Below are 19184 nucleotides of genomic sequence, written 5' to 3'. Positions count from 1 at the left end.
GTTAATAATCTGGAGAATCTCAAGGGGGTAGAAAAGTAGAAAATAGCAGCAATCCTTTGGTTTAGGTTTATTTAAAGATCTTTTATGATTTACTTGTACTGATCATCACCAGCTGTGTGACAGTGGGGATATCACCTAACCTCTTGCAGTTTTCTTCATCCCTAAAATGAAGTATGAACTGGGTAATCAATCATTATGGCTCCTTCCACTTATAAGCAGCCGGTTATTCTGATTAAATTTGCTCTCCTTGATATGTGACATAGTGGAATTGTTCTTTTTGATGAAAAATAAGCATTTGGGGATACTGGAGCCAATCAGCCATGATGTATTTTTCTCTTTTTCAAGTTAACTAGATCCTATATGGGCATCAAGATTAGTTAAGTATGACCTCATTAATGGTATGCTTTAGTAACTGTTCTAACCTGCCCAGACTTAAATATGTGTAAGTGGAGCAGAAGAAGGGACAGAAAAGGCCTAAATCAAAATCTTTGATTCTCCTTCTGTCCTTGAAAATCCAGCCATGAGTCCAATCACAGAACATAGTAGCTGACAATCTTTTTTTAAACTCCTCCACTATAGGCACATACATACACATCCTTTCCCTTTGAAATTTTATAAAATAATAGCTGTTTTGACTGTTTATGATGTGTACTACACTAAGCATTTTATGTGGATTCTTTCATTTTCTTCTCATAACCCCATAAGGAAAGTATTATTATTGTCCACATTTTATGTGAGAGGCAACTGAGACTTAGCTAGATTATATATGTATAAGTGGCATTCACACGCCCATCTGTCTGCTCTTAACCACACCTCTATATTGCTTCCTATTCCAGAACCAGCCAAACAAAAATGGAGACAGTCTCCTTATTTGATTACCAGCAGTATCATATCTATTAATCACAAAATGTTCAGTATAACTTTCCTGGAAATTTCATATCAGTGTAATTCTAGAAAGAATTTACTGCTTAGATTTATATAGTTGGGGGTATACAAGTAGATATACAAGTACAGATTTTATTAAATGTTCCCTGCAGACTTCCCTTTTCATAGCAATATGTAATAAGGACTTTGGAGCATAAGAGCTAGAAGCTTTAAAATATCAACTGTGATTGCTCTTGTAAAATAATACCTTTAAAAAACTGAACTGGTCTTGTTCTTGAAATTAACTAATTGTGTTTATGTTCTTTAAAGGGAAGATAAAAATTCAAGATATTTTAGCATGCAGCTTCCTAGATGATTTATTGGAGGTAAATATTTTTAAACTACGTAATTATATCACTTGACAGTTGCTATATTCTAAGTATATCTCTGTGTTCTTTTAGCTAAGGGATGAAGAACTGTCCAAGGAGAGTCAAGAAACAAATTGGTTTTCTGCTCCTTCTGCCCTAAGGGTTTATGGTACGTTCCTATCACAATGCTAAAATTTGAATTATCCATTCATCAGGTAACTGGTATTGAGAGAACAGTTTTATACATAGACTAGTTTTCCTTAAGATCAAAATATTCTAATTACCTAAATATCTAGTATTCTAGATTACTAAAATTTACTTGTTTGAATACCATTATTTTAACTTTTTGGAACCTATTTAAGTTACTGTTCTTTTTTACTTTTCAATAGAACAATGTAATTTGATCCTTTCTTGTTGACTCAGCATCATTATGAACATCAACTATTGTCTTGCTTTGTTATAAAATGCTGTTCCCAAGGTCCACAGAGGGAGGTATTCAAGGGATTGGTTTTCTCTTTTATTGAATTTCACTAGTCTGCTATATTATCCTATTTAGTGGTCTTCTGACTCCTAGATGCATTCTTGATCTCTGCTTTCAAGTGCTAGCTTTTCAAATGTTTTTCTTGACCGCTACCCTCCCTTTAATTTACAAACCTAGAAATGTTCTAAGAGGTTGCAAATTGAAAACAAATAATGATATAAGTGAAATAGCCCAAAGGCCATGGTCTTCATGATGGCTTTTCTTTGATTCTAGTTTAACAGTTGTTCTGATTGAGATTGTAAAGATAGCTGATATTACTGCACATAGGTGACTAACCTAACTATAACATGATTGGGTTGAAAATCAAAATATTAACCAATAAAAAGAACTTTTTGTTAATGTTCTTTTGTCTTGTCATTAAAATTTTATTTTGGTCATGAGTGTCTTTCTGTTATCTTTCTTCTCAAGGCCAGTATTTGAATCTTGATAAGGATCACAATGGCATGCTCAGTAAAGAAGAACTCTCCCGCTATGGAACAGCAACCATGACCAATGTCTTCCTAGACCGTGTTTTCCAGGAGTGTCTCACTTATGATGGAGAAATGGTAGTAGTTTTAATCTATTGATAAGTTTTAAAACTTTATGCTCCCATAGTTTCCACAAGCCTGTTTCTTGATGTGATAACACCATTATTTACATCAGTGTGTAACAGTATCTTTAAATTACTTGAGATTCAGAGCCTTTGGTCTTAAGGTAAATTCACTTAAAGACATTTGCCTTATGAGCTCAGGGCAAATAAAAAATTTTAATATTTTGTTCATTTCATTGTCAGTCCACCTATTGTATAGGTGTGTGGACTAATGAAAAAAAAAAAAGCCAAAACATTAAATCCTATGGATTATTTATTTTCACATAGATGGTTTAGTCATTAAATTACCAGGTCAGATAAGTACCATATATGCCATGATTTAAATCTCAGAATCAAGTTTTATTGTCTCTGTAAGTGGTTATATTAGTAGCTGAAGATAACTAGTACGTACTTGTCCTTTTATCACAACAATGTGAAATACCTGAGCAGGAAAATTCTAAATAGCATTTTTAAATCACCATTCTTGCTATTAGAAACATATATTAAGAATCTGATACATTTTCCAAACCAGTGATGCTTAAGAAATAGTCATATTGTCAGAAGAGAATGGGGTTTTACATTTTTTCATTTAGCTTTAATAACAGTTTGCTAAATAACACCATTGTTAGCCAACAGCCAAGGAAAAGGGGGAAAAGGCATAAAAAGTCTGCTTCGTGACTCTCACAGCTGTTGAAAGTAGACAGTTAGGGGCTTGTAGTACACTAACTCCTGGTGAATAAAGAATATCAGAGGCAACAAACTATGGATGGAGTTAGACCATGAAGAAGCAACTTTATTTATTTTTTTTTTGAGACAATGTCTCACTCTTGCCCAGGCTAAAGTGCAGTGGCATCATCATAGCTCACTGCAATCTCAAACTCCTGGGCTCAAGCAATTTTCCCACCTTGGCCCCACAAAGTGCTAGGATTACAGATGTGAGCCACCATGCTTGGCCATAAGAAGTTACATTTTTTTTTAACTCTTTGTACTCTAATTTATGCAGGAAAAAATTCTTAATTCTAGCCTAAAAAATCTTTTTCAAGAATATAAAATTTTTTCTAAGTGAGAATCTCAAGTATTCTACTTTTAACCATACATAAAAGGTAATCTGTGAGTATCCCTCCTTTTTCACAGGGAAAGTTTTCTGTTCTCTTCATGTCTTTCTAGCCTACATTTGCATTCTTTTGCCCTTTTTTTGGATGAGAAGGTGTCAGCTCACTGTAGAATATCTGGTAGTCTCAAGACGGCTTCTTATTGGAAATGATCTGAATTTAAAAAATTTTGAATATTTCAAAATGTCAACTTAAATATACTCTTCTAGGCCAGGCACGGTGCCTCGCACCTGTAATCCTAGCACTTTGGGAGGCAAGGCAGGAGAATTGATTGAGCCCAGGAGTTCAAGACCAGCCTCGGCAAAATAGCAAGACCCTGTCTCTAAAAAAATTTTTTTTTTTTTTAAATGAGCTACGCTTGATGGCATGTCAAGCGCTATCATAGCTATGCTATGATCATGCCGCTGCACTCCAGCCTAGGTGGCAAAGTGAGACCCTGTCTTTTTTTTTTTTGAGACAGAGTCTCACTCTCTTGCCTGGGCTAGAGTGCCGTGGCGTCAGCCTAGCTCACAGGAACCTCAAACCCCTGGGCTCAAACGATCCTCCTGCCTCAGCCTCTCAGGTAGCTGGGACTACAGGCATTCGCCACCGTGCCTGGCTAATGTTTTCTATTTTTAGTTGTTTGGCTAATTTCTTTCTATTTATAGTAGAGATGGGGTCTCACTCTTGCTCACGCTGGTCTAGAACTCCTGACCTCAAGCAATCCTCCCGCCTCAGCCTCCCAGAGTGCTAGGATTACAGGCGTGAGCCACCGTGCCCCGCCAAGACCTTGTCTCTAAAAATACTAATAAATAAAATGTTCTATCATTCCAGGTAAAAAATATTTTCAAATAACCACACTGAAATGAAAATATAAATTTAGTGGCAATGTATGATAACCTTAGTGTTTTGTCCCTTTTAAAAGTATAATGAAAGAAAATTACGGTTTAACACAGCAAATTTCTCCCACAAGAAAATGAACCACGTCCCTAAACTGTCCTTGTGTGGATTACACATAGAATTCCTAGAAGCCAACATTAAGTATACAAATGGATTTCTCTTTTCATATTAACTTAAAAAAATTTGCCACCTTTGATTGCACAGATTAAGTATGAAATGTCCGATTTCTTTAAGTACTAAGTATGACAGTTGGTATCTCTGACATTTCACTTTGACACTTCTTGTTTTATTTTTATTGTGAAAGTACATCCTCAGTCTTTCAAATGAACATTTTGGCTTGTGATTATCTTTCGGTTTTTTTTTTTTTAGAGCAATTTTTGTGAAACCATGGATAAGTCAAAAATTTGTGTTACTTATTTAGTTATCTAGTTAGTCATTTTAGACAGTCTTGCTCTGTCGCCTGGGCTAGAGTGCCGTGGTGTCAGCCTAGCTCACAGCAACCTCAAACTCTTGGGCTCAAGCGATCCTCCTGCCTCAGCCTCCTGAGTAGCTGAGACTACAGGCATGCACCAACCACTACATCTGGCTAATTTTTTTATTTTTAGTAGAGACTCTTGCTCAGGGCTCAGGCTGGTCTCGAACTCCTGAGCTCAAGCGATCCTCCTGCCTCAGCCTCTCAGAGTGCTAGGATTACAGGCATAAGCCACTGCACCCAGCCTGTTATTTTCAAATATGAGTTCCGTCGTGGAACCAAAGCAGCGCAGACAGCTCAAAATATCAGTGAATTGTTTCAGAAGGATGTGGCTAATGAATACACAGTACGTCGATGGTTTGAGAAGTTCCTCTCTGGTGATTTTAGTCTTGAAAATGAGCCATGTGGGTGACCTGAGACCAAGGTAGATAATGATGAGCTGAAAGCTATAGTGGAAGCAAATCCATCTCAACCTATGCATAAATTAGTAGCAACATTTGACATCACTATTCCAACAATATCGGACCACTGGAAACAAATCGGCAAGGTAAAGAAGCTGGATAGATGGGTTCTGCATGAATTAAACAAGTATCAGCAGAGAAATCGTCTCGAAGCTTGTCTTTCTTCATTGTCATGACATAAAGACGAACCGTTTTATACCGTATTGTTACATGTGAGGAAAAATGGAGTCTTTTTGACAATTGCAAGTGTTCAGCACAATGGTTGGGTAAAGATGAAGTGCTGAAACACAGTCCAAAACCGAATATTCATCCAAAAAAGCTAATGGTGCCTGGTAGTCCAGTGCTGGTATTATCCACTACAGCTTCATGAAACCTGGTCAATCAATTATAGCAGATGTCTACTGCAACCAATGGGACAAAATGATGAGGATGCTTGCGATTAAGCAGCCGAGATTGGTCAGGAGAGACAGGCCAATCCTCATGATAAAGACAACACTGCTCAAACTACAGAGGCTGGACTTGCAAACTCTGTCATCCACCATATTCACCAGACCTTGCACCAACTGACTACCACTTCTTTCAGGCTTTGGACCACTTTGTGCAAGGAAATTCTCAGGCTGTGGAAAACGCCTTTTGAGATCTCATCGCCACTCGCTCTCCAGGCTTCTTTGCTGCTGGAGTAAACAAGGTACCATTAAGATGGCAAAACTGTGTTGATAGTTTACGTGCATACTGTGATTAATTGTACTGCTTCTTGTCTGAGATATAATAAACTACAGTTTTAATTTGAAATCGGACATTTCATATTTAATGACTTATATTTAATGGTGTGATAGCTTCATATCATCAGATACTTACTTGAAAAGTTAATTTCAACTAAGGCCTCTAAAGAATGTCATTTTCTTTTATAGGACTATAAGACCTACCTGGACTTTGTTCTTGCATTAGAAAACAGAAAGGAACCTGCAGCTCTGCAATATATTTTCAAACTGCTTGATATTGAGAACAAAGGCTATCTGAATGTCTTTTCCCTTAATTATTTCTTTAGGGTAAGTATCATTTGTGTAAATGATTCATTATTCCTTAAGATATGTTAGACCAATTGGTTTAAATTACCTAGTGATAGTTTTACCTAACTTGTGATTTTTTTAACAAAAGGATTTACATAACAGATTTCAGAAGGAAATTAAGTCTGTTTATAGGGTTTCTTTCTATTTTTTAAAAATATAAATGGGCTAAATCAAAGCTGACTTACTAGTTGTAGAATACTAAAAAAGTTACGTGAATAAATATGTCAGGGACTGTACTAGCCATTGGAGATAGAAACACGTGAGATCTTCTGCACTCTTGTTGATCAAAAACTCATGTGTAAAATCCTAAGCTTTAATAAACAGTTCAGAAAAGGTAGCTCCTTTCCACAGAGGTTTTAGAGATTTTCACAGTTGTAGATTCTTTTGTTATATTGAAGAAAATAAAAATTTTTTAACTGTCTAGAATTGTGTGCTGCATTTCAGTCTGAAACAGATTTGTTGAAGCAATTATTTTATGCTTTAGTTGGTCTCAAAGAATAAGATGATGGGGCTCTGAAGTGGAATATTTATATGATAAGCATTCAGATGCAAAAGGTGTATAAGTAGAAATGTCTGTCCTTGACTTGAATGGTAACTTTTCCACTTGATGGAGTATTATTAATAATAGTTTTGTTCAGTAGTATTCTACTCTATCATCATATATTCATAGCTGGATTTTAGAAGACCATGTGATTTTTATATGGTCAAGATCAACAGCAGGATCTTTTAAAACAATAAAAATGACATTTTCACATCTTTGTCATAAATCATTTTCCCCCAGAGACTTTTTGTTTTTTTTGAGACAGAGTCTCACTGTGTTGCCCGGGCTAGAGTGCCGTGGCGTCAGCCTAGCTCACAGCAACCTCAGACTCCTGGGCTCAAGCCTCCCAAGTAGCTGGGACTACAGGCATGTGCCACCATGCCCGGCTAATTTTTTCTATATATTTTTAGTTGTCCGATTAATTTCTTTCTATTTTTAGTAGAGACGGGGTCTCGCTCTTGCTCAGGCTGGTTTCGAACTCCTGAGCTCAAACAATCCACCCGCCTCAGCCTCCCAGAGTGCTAGGATTACAGGCGTGAGCCACCACACCCGGCCTCCCCCAGAGACTTTTTCTTTCCATTTAGTATTTTGGAAGCTGGGCGCAGTGGTTCACTCTGTAATCCCAGCACTCTGGGAGGCTGAGAGGTAGGATTGCTTGTGGCCAGGAGTTCAAGACTAGCTCGGGCAACATAGCAAGACCCTTTCTCAAAAAAAAAAAAAATTTTTAATTTTTGGTACTCTATCTGGTGTCTGAATTCATCCTTATGAGTCTCATGATATATATATTTTACAGATTTTTTTTAGGTAGTAATGACTGCAAATATTAGAAGGATAAATTATAATCACAGTATTAGAATATATTTTTTAAAAACTGAATGCTATATGGGCTTATATCAGTTGCTAACCTGAGAAGATAAATACCAACTGATCACAGGGATGCCCTCTATAGACAGACCTATTAAGTAAAAACAAAGTAAATATGTCTTGGAAATAAAACATGGAAATCCTTTTTCATAAGGATTTCTTTGTATTAATAGCATCTTTTACCCTGAGAATATTAAATTTTGTTTAAAAAAATTGTAAAAGTATTTCATACATGCATCTGTTTTATCAAAGCTTATTTAGGCTTGGTTGTGTGGATAAGTTAAAAAGTTTCTGGTGCTAAGGCCTATAATCCTGGGCTATTCATGGAGACTTTGAACATCAATATCCCAGTGATAAAGCTGGGCCTGGATGGTGTACTCTATTATAAAAGGGAAGAGTTTGAGGAGGTCTACCTCTTTATCTATTTTGTAGAAAGCAAAGTGCAGGGTAGGAAGGGAGATAGTAAATTGATAGCCTTAAGAGAATGGTGAAGGTGTGAACAATATTCATGGCAAATGGAAGGAGATCATAATAATTGCGAAGCCATGTGAGAGAGGGGATATTGTGTATTTCATTTTTTATTTACAGATTTATTTTCACTAAATATAGGCCATACAGGAACTAATGAAAATCCATGGACAAGATCCTGTTTCATTTCAAGACGTAAAGGTTATCTTTTCCTTTAATTTACATAATATTACCAGATGATATTATCATAATACCACCAGATAATCATTTGTAGTACATGAAATTTTGTATGAAAGCAACTTATGAAACACTATACTGAATCAGGTATTTGCTGTCATTTGTTCTGTGTTGATATCTAAATCATTAGAAACTGAGACTACATTTGGACTAATGATGGATTTATGTAGTTTATAATTTTAGTATTGTCAGCCTTGTGTTATCATTGGAAGGATGCATTTCATTTTAATTAAAAATTAAGAGAATCAGTATAGCCTACATCCTTTGGCAGTCTATTCCACAGTAAACTGAATTTTTAACTTGGGAACTACTTAGGTAGTGAACAGGATTCTGTTCACTCTGATATCATATTAGATTTAAGGAGACATCAGTCCTACAATATGAAAATGACCACTGTTTGAAACACATGCTGCTACTTAGCAGTTCAGTAACCAGACTCACCATCTCTGAAATAACATTTCAGTACCCAGTACCCATTCAGTTCAGGTTGATTAACATAATAAAATACCCTGACCCATTTTAACCAAGTGTAAGATAAAGAGCTATTTTGGTTTAATATGAGACATATTTGAAACTTTGCCTCAAGCAGTTTAAGAACCAGCAATTTTTAAAGTGCAGCCAATCTAGAAAAGGAAATTTCACAAAGATTAAAAGGTCTTTTTAAAACGTATTTGTGCCTCCTTAAATGCTACTGAATATTTTTTTTTTTTTTTGCTACTGAATATTCTTGAGTAATTTTACTACAGAAGACTAGAAAACATGTACTGATTCCTTATAAATATTTATATTGTGCACTTCATTATACAGGAGAGGTTCTTCTATCTGTTCCAATAAGTTTTCGCACAATTTAGCATCATTCTGGATAACTAATTCTTTAATGCTAACTAAACTTCCCTCCCCTCTCCATCCTAGGTCCAAAGTAAAAGGTTGACATGAATATTGGAAATGAAGCTTTGTCACTATCTCTGAAACATTTAAGGGTTTACTTTAACTGAGCTGAGTTTTTATTAAACCAAGACCTTGTTCCACCACCAATAAGGCAACTGAAAAATATAAGGAGTTAGTTAACATGTATTCAGAGAACACTGCACTAGATAGTTCTGCCACTAATTAGCTACGTAGCTTGGATTAGATTAAACTCTGAGTCGTGGTTTTTTCATCTATAAAATGAAGGATAGCTACCACATAGCTGAGGAATCTGCCATATAAAATTGTATGATTGTAGGTAAAGGAAATTGCCTCTCTGTTAAATGGAAAAGAAAAAAAAGTGGAACAAAAACTTTTTACGTAAGCTCAAGTGGCAGCCCTGAACTTAAGATCACTGTGTGTGTTAGAAATTAAGTGAATCAGATTTCATTGTATTTTTTTCTCTTTTGCAGGATGAAATCTTTGACATGGTAAAACCAAAGGACCCTTTGAAAATCTCTCTTCAGGATTTAATCAACAGTAATCAAGGAGACACAGTCACCACCATTCTAATCGATCTGAATGGCTTCTGGACTTATGAGAACAGGGAAGTTCTTGTTGCAAATGACAATGAAAACTCTGGAGACCTTGATGATACATGATCTCTGAAAGACTAGACTGTCTTCATTAAGATATCCTTGGATGCCGCATGCATAACCTTTGAAGCAGAATCCTTAGAAATGGTCTAAATAAAACACTTCATATGCCTAGAGAACACAGCAGATGTTTTGGTTACTGGAATTTTGGTTACAATAGTTTGGAAGTAGGACCAAATATTACTTTTTAGGAGGTGGTAAGCTCTGGTTCCATTTAGCCCAAAGATGGGAAATGTGATTTGCTGTAGTTAGAAGGTATTCAGTTTAAATCTGTGTAATCTATACAGATAAAGTTTTCATGGAATATTTCTGACATTAGTCATTCAGAATTTAAATATTTTAGGGATAGTTTAAATTATTAATATGGTCATTTAACCTTCAGTCTTATAAAATGTGTATCAAAGATTACAGACTTTCCCATTCATTAAAGTAGAGCCATTTTATTTCTGGGTTAGAAGTGTTCGGACGTGATCTTTCTTTTAATAGGATGTTTCAATAAAAAATATTTAAACTAATATTTTACTTTCATTAAAATCATTGGTATAAAAAATTTGTCTAGTTTTATTAACCAGTGCCAAGATTACATTCTATAAGACCTAACTCCATATTGTTAAGGATTTTTTGTTAAAGATTTTATGTCAATTCAGTTTGTAAAGGGTCTTCAATTATACTGTTGTATTTCATTTTTATGAGATGAAAGATTAGAAGAAGGTAGAATATCGTGAACTATGATACAAAGGGAACAGTAACTCTTAAAAGGGTTGAAAAGGAAGTAGGAAAAAGTGAAAGAAGCTTAAAATAAGACAGTTTAATGCATTTATGGGAAATTTTATAGTTTGCATAAACAAAAAAGTATAAAATTTAAGGCACAGTGAATAACTATATTTAAACATTATAAACTGGCCACTATTGGACAAGTATCAAAAGTAAAATTGAAGAAACATAAAATCTTCATAAGTTACTATCTTCCTTAAACTACAATCAGAAAAGTTTGTAGGTAAACTCTTAGATACTAGTGCCTTTAGGGAGAGAAGATTCAGAAGATCATCTTTAGACATAACCTACTGTCACTTGATAACCTAATACATATCTGAGTTGTAGGTACTAACTCAAATGAAATGAAAAACAAATTGGAGAGAAATCAGGTTAGCATGTTTTAGAGCTATTGGTAAACTATAATTTATGGGACATTAATTACATAATCTTTTAAGCACTAAGTTATAAAGAGTTTATACTCATTAATAAAATGATTACCATCACTTACTATGAACCATATTCATGGTTACATATTCATGTTTATGCTGTAACTGAAGACTCTTAATGAGTTTAATTATCCTTCCTACATTCTTCAACTTCCACTTAAAGAACTTACTTCATGTTTACTGACAACAGATTTCCATAATAGACCCACTGTACATACATTGTCAGTTTCTCTGAAGCTATATTTTATATAGATATATTTAAGATTGAATACATAATGCTGTTTAGAAGGCTATTAACATAAACATTAATTTCTAAAAGCTCATTTAAGTTTGTGAAGAGGCTTTTCAGATCAAATGTCTAAAACACTCCACACATTCTCTCTTACCTACATTTAGTTATAAATCAAAGTTATTTACAAAGTTAGTTACAGGTATCTCAAAAAGGTTCTGTATGCACATTTAGGAATTTAAAAAATTAGCTTTATACTATATACCTTTATAAGGTTTGCAAATATCTCAGTAGGTAGAGAAATGGCCCATGCGTTCAAGTAAACTATCCACCTTACTGTTGCTACTTTAAAATGGTGAATGATACATAAATTCATTATGCTACCATTGCACCTTGTACAGTATTTGACACCTGCTGATGGGTTAAATCTACACCTATCCCCCATCCTCTCTTTTCTCAAACTACTTTGCCTATGGGAGGCATTTAGTGCTGAATGAGTGACATAACCAGAATGCCATATGAACAATCACTAGGTATTACCACTTGAATAAAAATACACTACAAATTCATTCCATAACTAGCATTTTTAACATTAGTTCAAAGCTATTTAATTTGAATAACTACTGAAAAAGAATATCAAGTAACTTGTATTGAAAAATGGAAACCCATCTTAATATTTGCTGTTATAAACTCCACTTTTCCATAACAATAGTCTCAATGAAAGAAAATTCAAAGTGCGTCCATCTTGCTCCTTTTATTATACACTTAGTGAACCATCCTTAGTATGAAATTAATGGTTAGATATATAAATTCAAGGCCTAACATGAGAAAATATAGGGGACAAAATCCTCATTTTAATCTGAGACTGTTAAGATTATCAGATCCAATTAGCCTTCATCAGCAACTTACCTTTTTATTAACAAATGCACAAATTACAGACAAGCTTGATGACTTAACTCTTCTTAATTGGTGATTATGGTTCTAGAATGTTCTTTTTAAAAAAATCATTTTAAAACCAAAGCACTAATTTGACACAGTAAAAACAGTACAAATACCCAAATTTCAGAGCTGGCTTTTGCTAGATAGAGACTAAGAATGAAGAAACATTTTCCCTTTCCAGATAATAATTTAGAACATAAATAACTGTATTAAGTTCCACTGAATAGAGAATATGAAAGTTCTTGGTATATAAAAAAAAAAGAAACCTTAGTGTTTGAAGTTTGATAGTCATTTCATTCTACGGTGGGACAGAGACTGGATTTTGTTTGCTTTCCATAATTACTTCAGTGTCTCCCTCCATTTCAAAATTGAGATTCACAAATGAACTCGATACCACTGTTTCTGGTTGATCTGTCTGAACAATGGAATCGGTCTGTCGTTTATTCTGCTGGTATTGTCTTTCTGCTTCTTCAGACATCCTGTTTTCTTCCTCCTCCTCTTCTTCCTACAAAGGGGAAATATCAAGAATAGTTGAAATATAAATATCCAAAAGGAATAGTATTTCTTCTCCCACTGTCAGCTTCTTGTGTCTTTTTTAAACCAAAACATCAGTGTCATGTCCAATTCAGTTTGGTCTAATTATGACTTACTTTCCCTTCCCCTGTTCCCAAAATGAAACGATGACTATTGTAAAACACTTTAAGGAAAGTGAAGTTACCTGAATTGCTGCCCTCAATTTGCTTGAAGAATGGTCCAGCACAACTTAGCTTAAATGAGACCTGAATTAACTTTGACAGTGGCTATGAATTTTTTCAGATTAAGTTTAATCTAAATTAAAAATTAGCTAATACTATATCACTTCAATTATAGAATGTCAGCCTATTCAGTTGAATAGGCTAGTTCATTCACAAAATGGTATAACATGATTAGTTTTCCCATAAGCACCTAATATACAGACAAAGCAGTCCAGGTCCTCAAGAAGTTTATAATCTAACAGAAAAGTTAAGACATGTAAAAATACTATTAAGACAGAAAGAAATAAGCACTATAGAGATTTAGAAAGAGTAATTTCTAGTTACAGAACTACTAAATTCATTGAGGAGATGGCATTTGTATTGGACCCTACAGTATGGGTACTCAGAACACAGTGAGTAACCCAGGAAGATTAATCTGAGGCTTGCTTGAAAATAAGAGAGACCATTTAGGAGGCTAATACAATAGTCCAGATGAGGTAATGAGGCTTTAAACAAGGCTCATAGTGTTAAAAATACTTGTTTGTTCATAAAACATGTTTGAAACCACACAACAAATATAAAGTCAGCTGACCTTTCCAGACTCATCCCAGCCCAGCCATTCCCTCATTGTACCCTATGATCCAGTGACAGTAAACTACTATTTTGCCATCACCCCAAACATACAATGCATTTTCATGCCTCTATATTCTAGCTTTACCTGAACTGCTGCCCTTGATTTACTTGAATAACAAATTATAATATTTGTGTGCTCATCAATATACACTAGATGCTGTTCTAAACATTTATGTATTAACTCATTTAATCCTTAGAGCAACCTTGAGCATGGATGCTGCAATTCTCCTTATTATAAAGATGAGGAAACTGAAGCTTATATAGGTTAAGTATCTTGCCCAAAGTTATAAAGTTATAAGTGGCAGAGACAGATTTTGAATTCAGGACCTTTGGTTCTTGAGCTCTAGAGTTAGTTTGGTTCTTAAGCACTAAAGCTTTTTCCTTCTTTAAGTCTAAACTCAATTCACCCTCACCTTGAGACCTTATACTTCTGCAGACAGTTGCCCTCACATCTTTGTGCATTGACAACTGGCACATACACATTCCTAGTACTTACAATTTTCTGCGCATCAAACCAACTACACTTCTCCTATGACCAGTACATGTACTCTAAGTACAGAGACTGGGTCTTGTTTCTTCATCTTAAAATTAGAATAATAATCCAAATAGAGGTATATGAAGATTAAATAACATATATGAGGCACCTCACATAGCACTAGCACAATGAAATCTAGCTTAGTTGTGCATATAGATCCTAGGGAAATTCCAGTTTTAAAGAATTCTAAAATGTATGTTAATTTGGTAAAGAAATTAATGACTCTAGAATGGAATCCCTAGCATAAGGGAGCTATCTTTTGAGCAGCTAGAGAATACATATGCTCATTATGCAGTCCATCAAGTCCACAGAAAACCAAACTGAATCAAGACAACGTAAAAAGGAGACACACCTCCTTCTTCATCCGGTAATACTCATCAATGGCATACTGGTACTTTGGGGTGCTGATGCCCAAAACAGATGCAATTTTCTCTCCAAGAAAGTCACACACTAAAGATACAAAAGTTAAAATTCCAAAAACACTTCATAAGCACTTTCTATGTGTAAGACACAGTAGGAATACAAGAGTTACTATTCCCACCCTCAAAGAGATTATAAAAACCCAATATATTTCTCTCTTCTGTTAACCTTCCCTGATTCCTCCAAGAAGTATTAGTAGCTGCTTCTGGGCTCCCAACAATAGTCTATTCATATCTCCATTAATACACTTATCACCAGGTATTATAATTATCTGTTACATGACTATATTTTTAAGAAAAATTTATACTCTTAGAGGGTTGGGATATCAGTGGCCTAAAGGAGAGGAATAGTGTTGTACTTACAACACTAAGTGCCTACCATGTGCCAGGCACTTGAAAGGTTAGGATTAGACAGGTTAAAGAACTTGCCCCAACTGACAAACAAGATCCAAAATTCAAATCTAGGTCTGAATCTAAAGCTCATGCTCTTTCTATTATTATACCAGACTGTCTAGCAAGTATAGGATAGCACTCATATAATGAGTGTTCAGTAAATGTTTGTTGAATCAATTACTATTCACAATTAGCCCTAATAAAAAGCAGAAAGTTATAGAAGCTATGAGGAGGTTAAAATTGGAAGCAGAGGAAAGTTTTATAATTTAAAACCTGTATTTAAAATTAGCATTAAGTCATAAGTTGATTATTCATTCCTTCAAGTATGACTTAAATATCAATTTAATAAATATGTATGAAATAAAAATATAAATAAACTGTAACTACAGGCTTTAGAATAAGCAGTGAGACAGAATGAGAACAATACCAGTGGGAGACCAAATCAAGCAACACAGCAGCAAAATAATTGCTAACAGAAAGGGTTTAAGAACATGAAAAACGTATCTAAACTAATATAGTCATTCTTCAGTTCTTTTTTCCCTTAAACATAATCAGAAGCTGAAGAATGTTTTCAGGTGAAGTACAAGTTAGGTTAATATCTTCCAATGCTAACTAGCTTCTGAGGATGGAATAATTAACTCCTTATTATTTCTCCTTTAGTTTGGAAACATCCCATTTGGTGAAGCTCTTGTTCTTTGAGCATATTACAGCAATTATACAATATTCAAACAGAAAAACAATACCTGAGAGGGTTGATGTGGCAGCCCGAAGCATGTAAAACCATAAATAGGGACCCCAGGTAAGTTTTGTCTGCAACAAGAAGTCAGATTAGCAACATTCATATCTAAACTCACTCTATATATTTTCGCCAGAATGAAGTAGTCAAACAATTGGTAGGAACAGAGAATATTCTACAGGCAGTACTACAAGTAGACTGCAATCCAATAAAAAATTTTAAATCATAAAGATAGAATTCCAAAGAGATATACACACACACACACACACACACACACACACACACATATAGATATAGATATATATTTTACTTCTATGATAGGATTTTTAACAGCTACAGAGTTGGTGACAGTATTCTTAAGGTTTACCCAGCCTTCTGGGATAATGAATTTTGCCTTCCATTTCAGAGATTTTTTTCCTGTAACAGAAAACTTTTCCTCTGTAACTGAGAATACTGCCTGGACATTATGGGTATCATCAGAGAACATGGTCATTTCTCTCTCTTTTTTCTTTAGCCAAACTGCAGTAGCTGGAGAAAGGGCTTTATTATATCTGTAGCAAAGTTCCTGGCCACAAAATTTTGGCTATATCTATAAAATTCTAATTCCAGGTGAGAGGACAGTATAAACTTAATTTTTCTGAAAACTGCAAAGGAGAGGAATAGAGATAGACACCAATGAGTTGCAGGTATCGTCATGTATGCTGAGTGCACAAACCTTCTGCTAGCTGGGCAGGCCCAGTTGCCCAGAGCATGGCAGGCTTTTCATGAGCAGAGCCACTAAGATGTTGACCGCTCAGGATTTCACTGTGGGGCTGCTGGGGCATAGAAAGCCTGGTACAAAGAGCATGTTATCCTTTTCAACTGTGGCACCCTTTCAGATTTAAGAGTTTGAGCTGACAGGAACATGAGACCGGTTAACTGTATTAATTCTTGGATTTATTCCTAAGTGACTTTCTCTCTACACAAGTCTTCTGAATGTCTGCTTGATGGCAAGGGAAGAAAGGGGATGTTCTTTTTGTTCCATTTCTACCTGTCCTTGAATTTCCTCCCCCATCTCTACTTCATCCAATGGATTTGTCTCTACATGATGTTTCTGATACCCCTATATTCTGTTTCCAAACACCACTCTCTACAAAGATATTTTACATTCACTCATATAACTACCACCTAGTTAAGCCCATAAAAAAAAAAAAAAAAAAAAAAAAAAAAAAAAAAAAAATGGAGCCACTGAAATGGAATTGGTAAATCACAGTCTAGATTATTTAGAGGTTGATAATCCAGAGGCTTCCTTTCCCATCTTGCTGCTTTTTTGTCTTCACTGTTTACTTTTTTTTTTAATTAAAAATTTTTTTATCTATATATATATTTTTAGTTGTCCAGATAATTTCTTTCTATTTTTTAGTAGAGATAGGGTCTCACTCTTGCTCAGGCTAGTATCAAACTCCTGACCTTGAGCGATTCACCCGCCTCGGCCTCCCAGAGTGCTAGGATTACAGGCGTGAGCCGCCGTGCCCGGCCTGTCTTCATTGTTTATAATCATAATACCAGAGAAGGTGTATAATTGATAGAAAGGACCTTAAAGACTCATACAGTCTGACATACTTATAGTGGGGAAATTAAAGCTCAAAGAAATTAAGCAGGATAAGTAAGGGCATATCAAATGAGTTTTTAATGGTGGGACAATAAGGGACAAATAAGTGGCAAGGTAAGTTTTGTATCTTTAAGGATTAGAAAAGGACTAGACCATACAACCCAAGACAAGCTCAGTGTATGCTGGTAAGCCACGTCCACTGGCAGAATGCAATCAACACTGCATACCTCCATAGCTAATCTTGGTTCTAGATTCCATAGAGTATTTTGTCAAGCTTGCCAAAGAGATGATAGTTTGACTCTGTGGATGAAAAACCAGTAATACAGGCATGCTTCATTATACCAATATTTTGTTTATCAAAAGAAAACATAGTAAAGAGAGTACGATCAATCAAATACATTAATAATTGTTTTTTTTGTTTGGGGGGTGTGTGTGTGTGTGGTTTTTTGTTTTTGTTTTTTGAGACGGGGTCTTGCTCTGTCACCTGGGCTAGCGTGCAGTGGTGTCATCATAGCCCACTGTAACCTCAAATTCCCGGGCTCAAGCGATCCTCCTGCCTCAGCCTCCCAAGTAGCTGGGACTACAGGTGTGCACCACCAAGTCTCGCTAATTTTTCTGTTTTTTGTAGAGATGGGGTCTCACTCTTGCTGACGCTGGTCTTGAACTCCTGACCTCAAGCAATCCTCCCACCTCAGCCTCCCAAAGTACTAGGATTACAGATATGAGCCATGTGTCTGGCCAATAATTGTTTTAATATTGTTTCCAAGGAAAGGAGAAAGAGAAAATTTGTCCATAATCTTATGATTATGAGCACATTAAAAATGTAAACACAAGAATATCTGTTAAGATTGAGTAGATGGGTGAAAGTAGAGAGAAGGAAGCAAATGACACAGTCTTACTATAAAAAGTAGGTATGCCAATTTCTGTGATATTGTTCCTGAAAAGACATAGAAGTAAGGCAGTTCATTTTTCTCCATTTACTCAAGAATAAATGTCCAAATAATTCAACCAAGAAAATACGGATATTACTGACTCCCTAGATCAAATTTGCTATATCTTCTATATTCAGAGAAGGATGGGTCTGTTATGTGGATAAGGGTTACTTTAGGGGCTCTATTTAAGATGCTCTGATCTTATGGTTTACAGGAAATGGGAAAGTGGCAGAAGTATAAGGAAGTGGAGCCAATTTCTATAACATGTAATAAATGATAAAGCCAGGAAACTACTTAGAAAAAGTGCTCTGGAGCAAAGTACACAGTTGGCCATTAAACAAAAATGGTTTGAAATGCATGGATCAACTTAAACATGGATTTTTTTTCGATAAATATACTGGAAAAATTTTTGGAGATTTGCAACAATTTAAAAAAATTCACAGACAAACCTTATAGCCTAGAAATATCAGAAAAAAAGAAAAAGGTATGTCATGAATGCATAAAATATACATAGACAATAGTCTATTTTATCATTTAGCACCATAAAATATACACAAATCTGCTATAAAAATTTTAAATTTATCAAAACTTTCACAAACACAAACCATACATGGTAGCATTTGCAGTCAAGAGAACAAACATAAAGATGCAGTATTAATCATAACAGCATAAAATCAGCTGTGGTAATACTGTACTACTGTAATAATTTCACGGCCCCCTCCTGTTACTATTGCAGTGAGAGCAAGTGTTTTTTTTTTTTTTATTTCAGCATATTATGGGGGTACAGATGTTTAGGTTATGTATGTTGCCCTTGCCCCCCCCATCCCCCTTCCC

General features: G+C 35.2%; 2 protein-coding genes across 3 annotated transcripts in view; one reads left to right on the top strand and one right to left on the bottom strand.

Moving 5' to 3' along the window:
• Positions 1-10126, top strand: part of PPP2R3C (protein phosphatase 2, regulatory subunit B'', gamma) — a 28991-nt gene extending 18865 nt beyond the window's left edge. The window contains exons 7-12 of the mRNA XM_012657917.1: positions 1191-1250; positions 1326-1401; positions 2182-2318; positions 6177-6314; positions 8350-8409; positions 9825-10126. Of these exons, the coding sequence (XP_012513371.1) occupies positions 1191-1250; positions 1326-1401; positions 2182-2318; positions 6177-6314; positions 8350-8409; positions 9825-10013 (660 nt within the window). The 3' untranslated portion in view covers positions 10014-10126. The remainder of the gene's footprint in view (positions 1-1190; positions 1251-1325; positions 1402-2181; positions 2319-6176; positions 6315-8349; positions 8410-9824) is intronic.
• Positions 10127-12544: 2418 nt separating this feature from the next.
• FAM177A1 (family with sequence similarity 177, member A1) overlaps positions 12545-19184 on the bottom strand; it is a 19166-nt gene continuing 12526 nt past the window's right edge. For both annotated transcript variants that reach the window (XM_012658166.1, XM_012658174.1), the window contains 3 exons: positions 15835-15901; positions 14632-14729; positions 12545-12882 (listed from right to left, as the gene is read on the bottom strand). In XM_012658166.1, coding sequence (XP_012513620.1) covers positions 12676-12882; positions 14632-14729; positions 15835-15901 — 372 coding nt within the window. In that variant the 3' untranslated portion in view covers positions 12545-12675. The remainder of the gene's footprint in view (positions 12883-14631; positions 14730-15834; positions 15902-19184) is intronic.

Source organism: Propithecus coquereli, unplaced genomic scaffold (assembly GCF_000956105.1).
Source record: "Propithecus coquereli isolate 6110/MARCELLA unplaced genomic scaffold, Pcoq_1.0 Scaffold116, whole genome shotgun sequence".
Lineage (NCBI taxonomy): Eukaryota > Metazoa > Chordata > Mammalia > Primates > Indriidae > Propithecus > Propithecus coquereli.
This window is presented reverse-complemented; position numbering and strand designations above follow the sequence as displayed.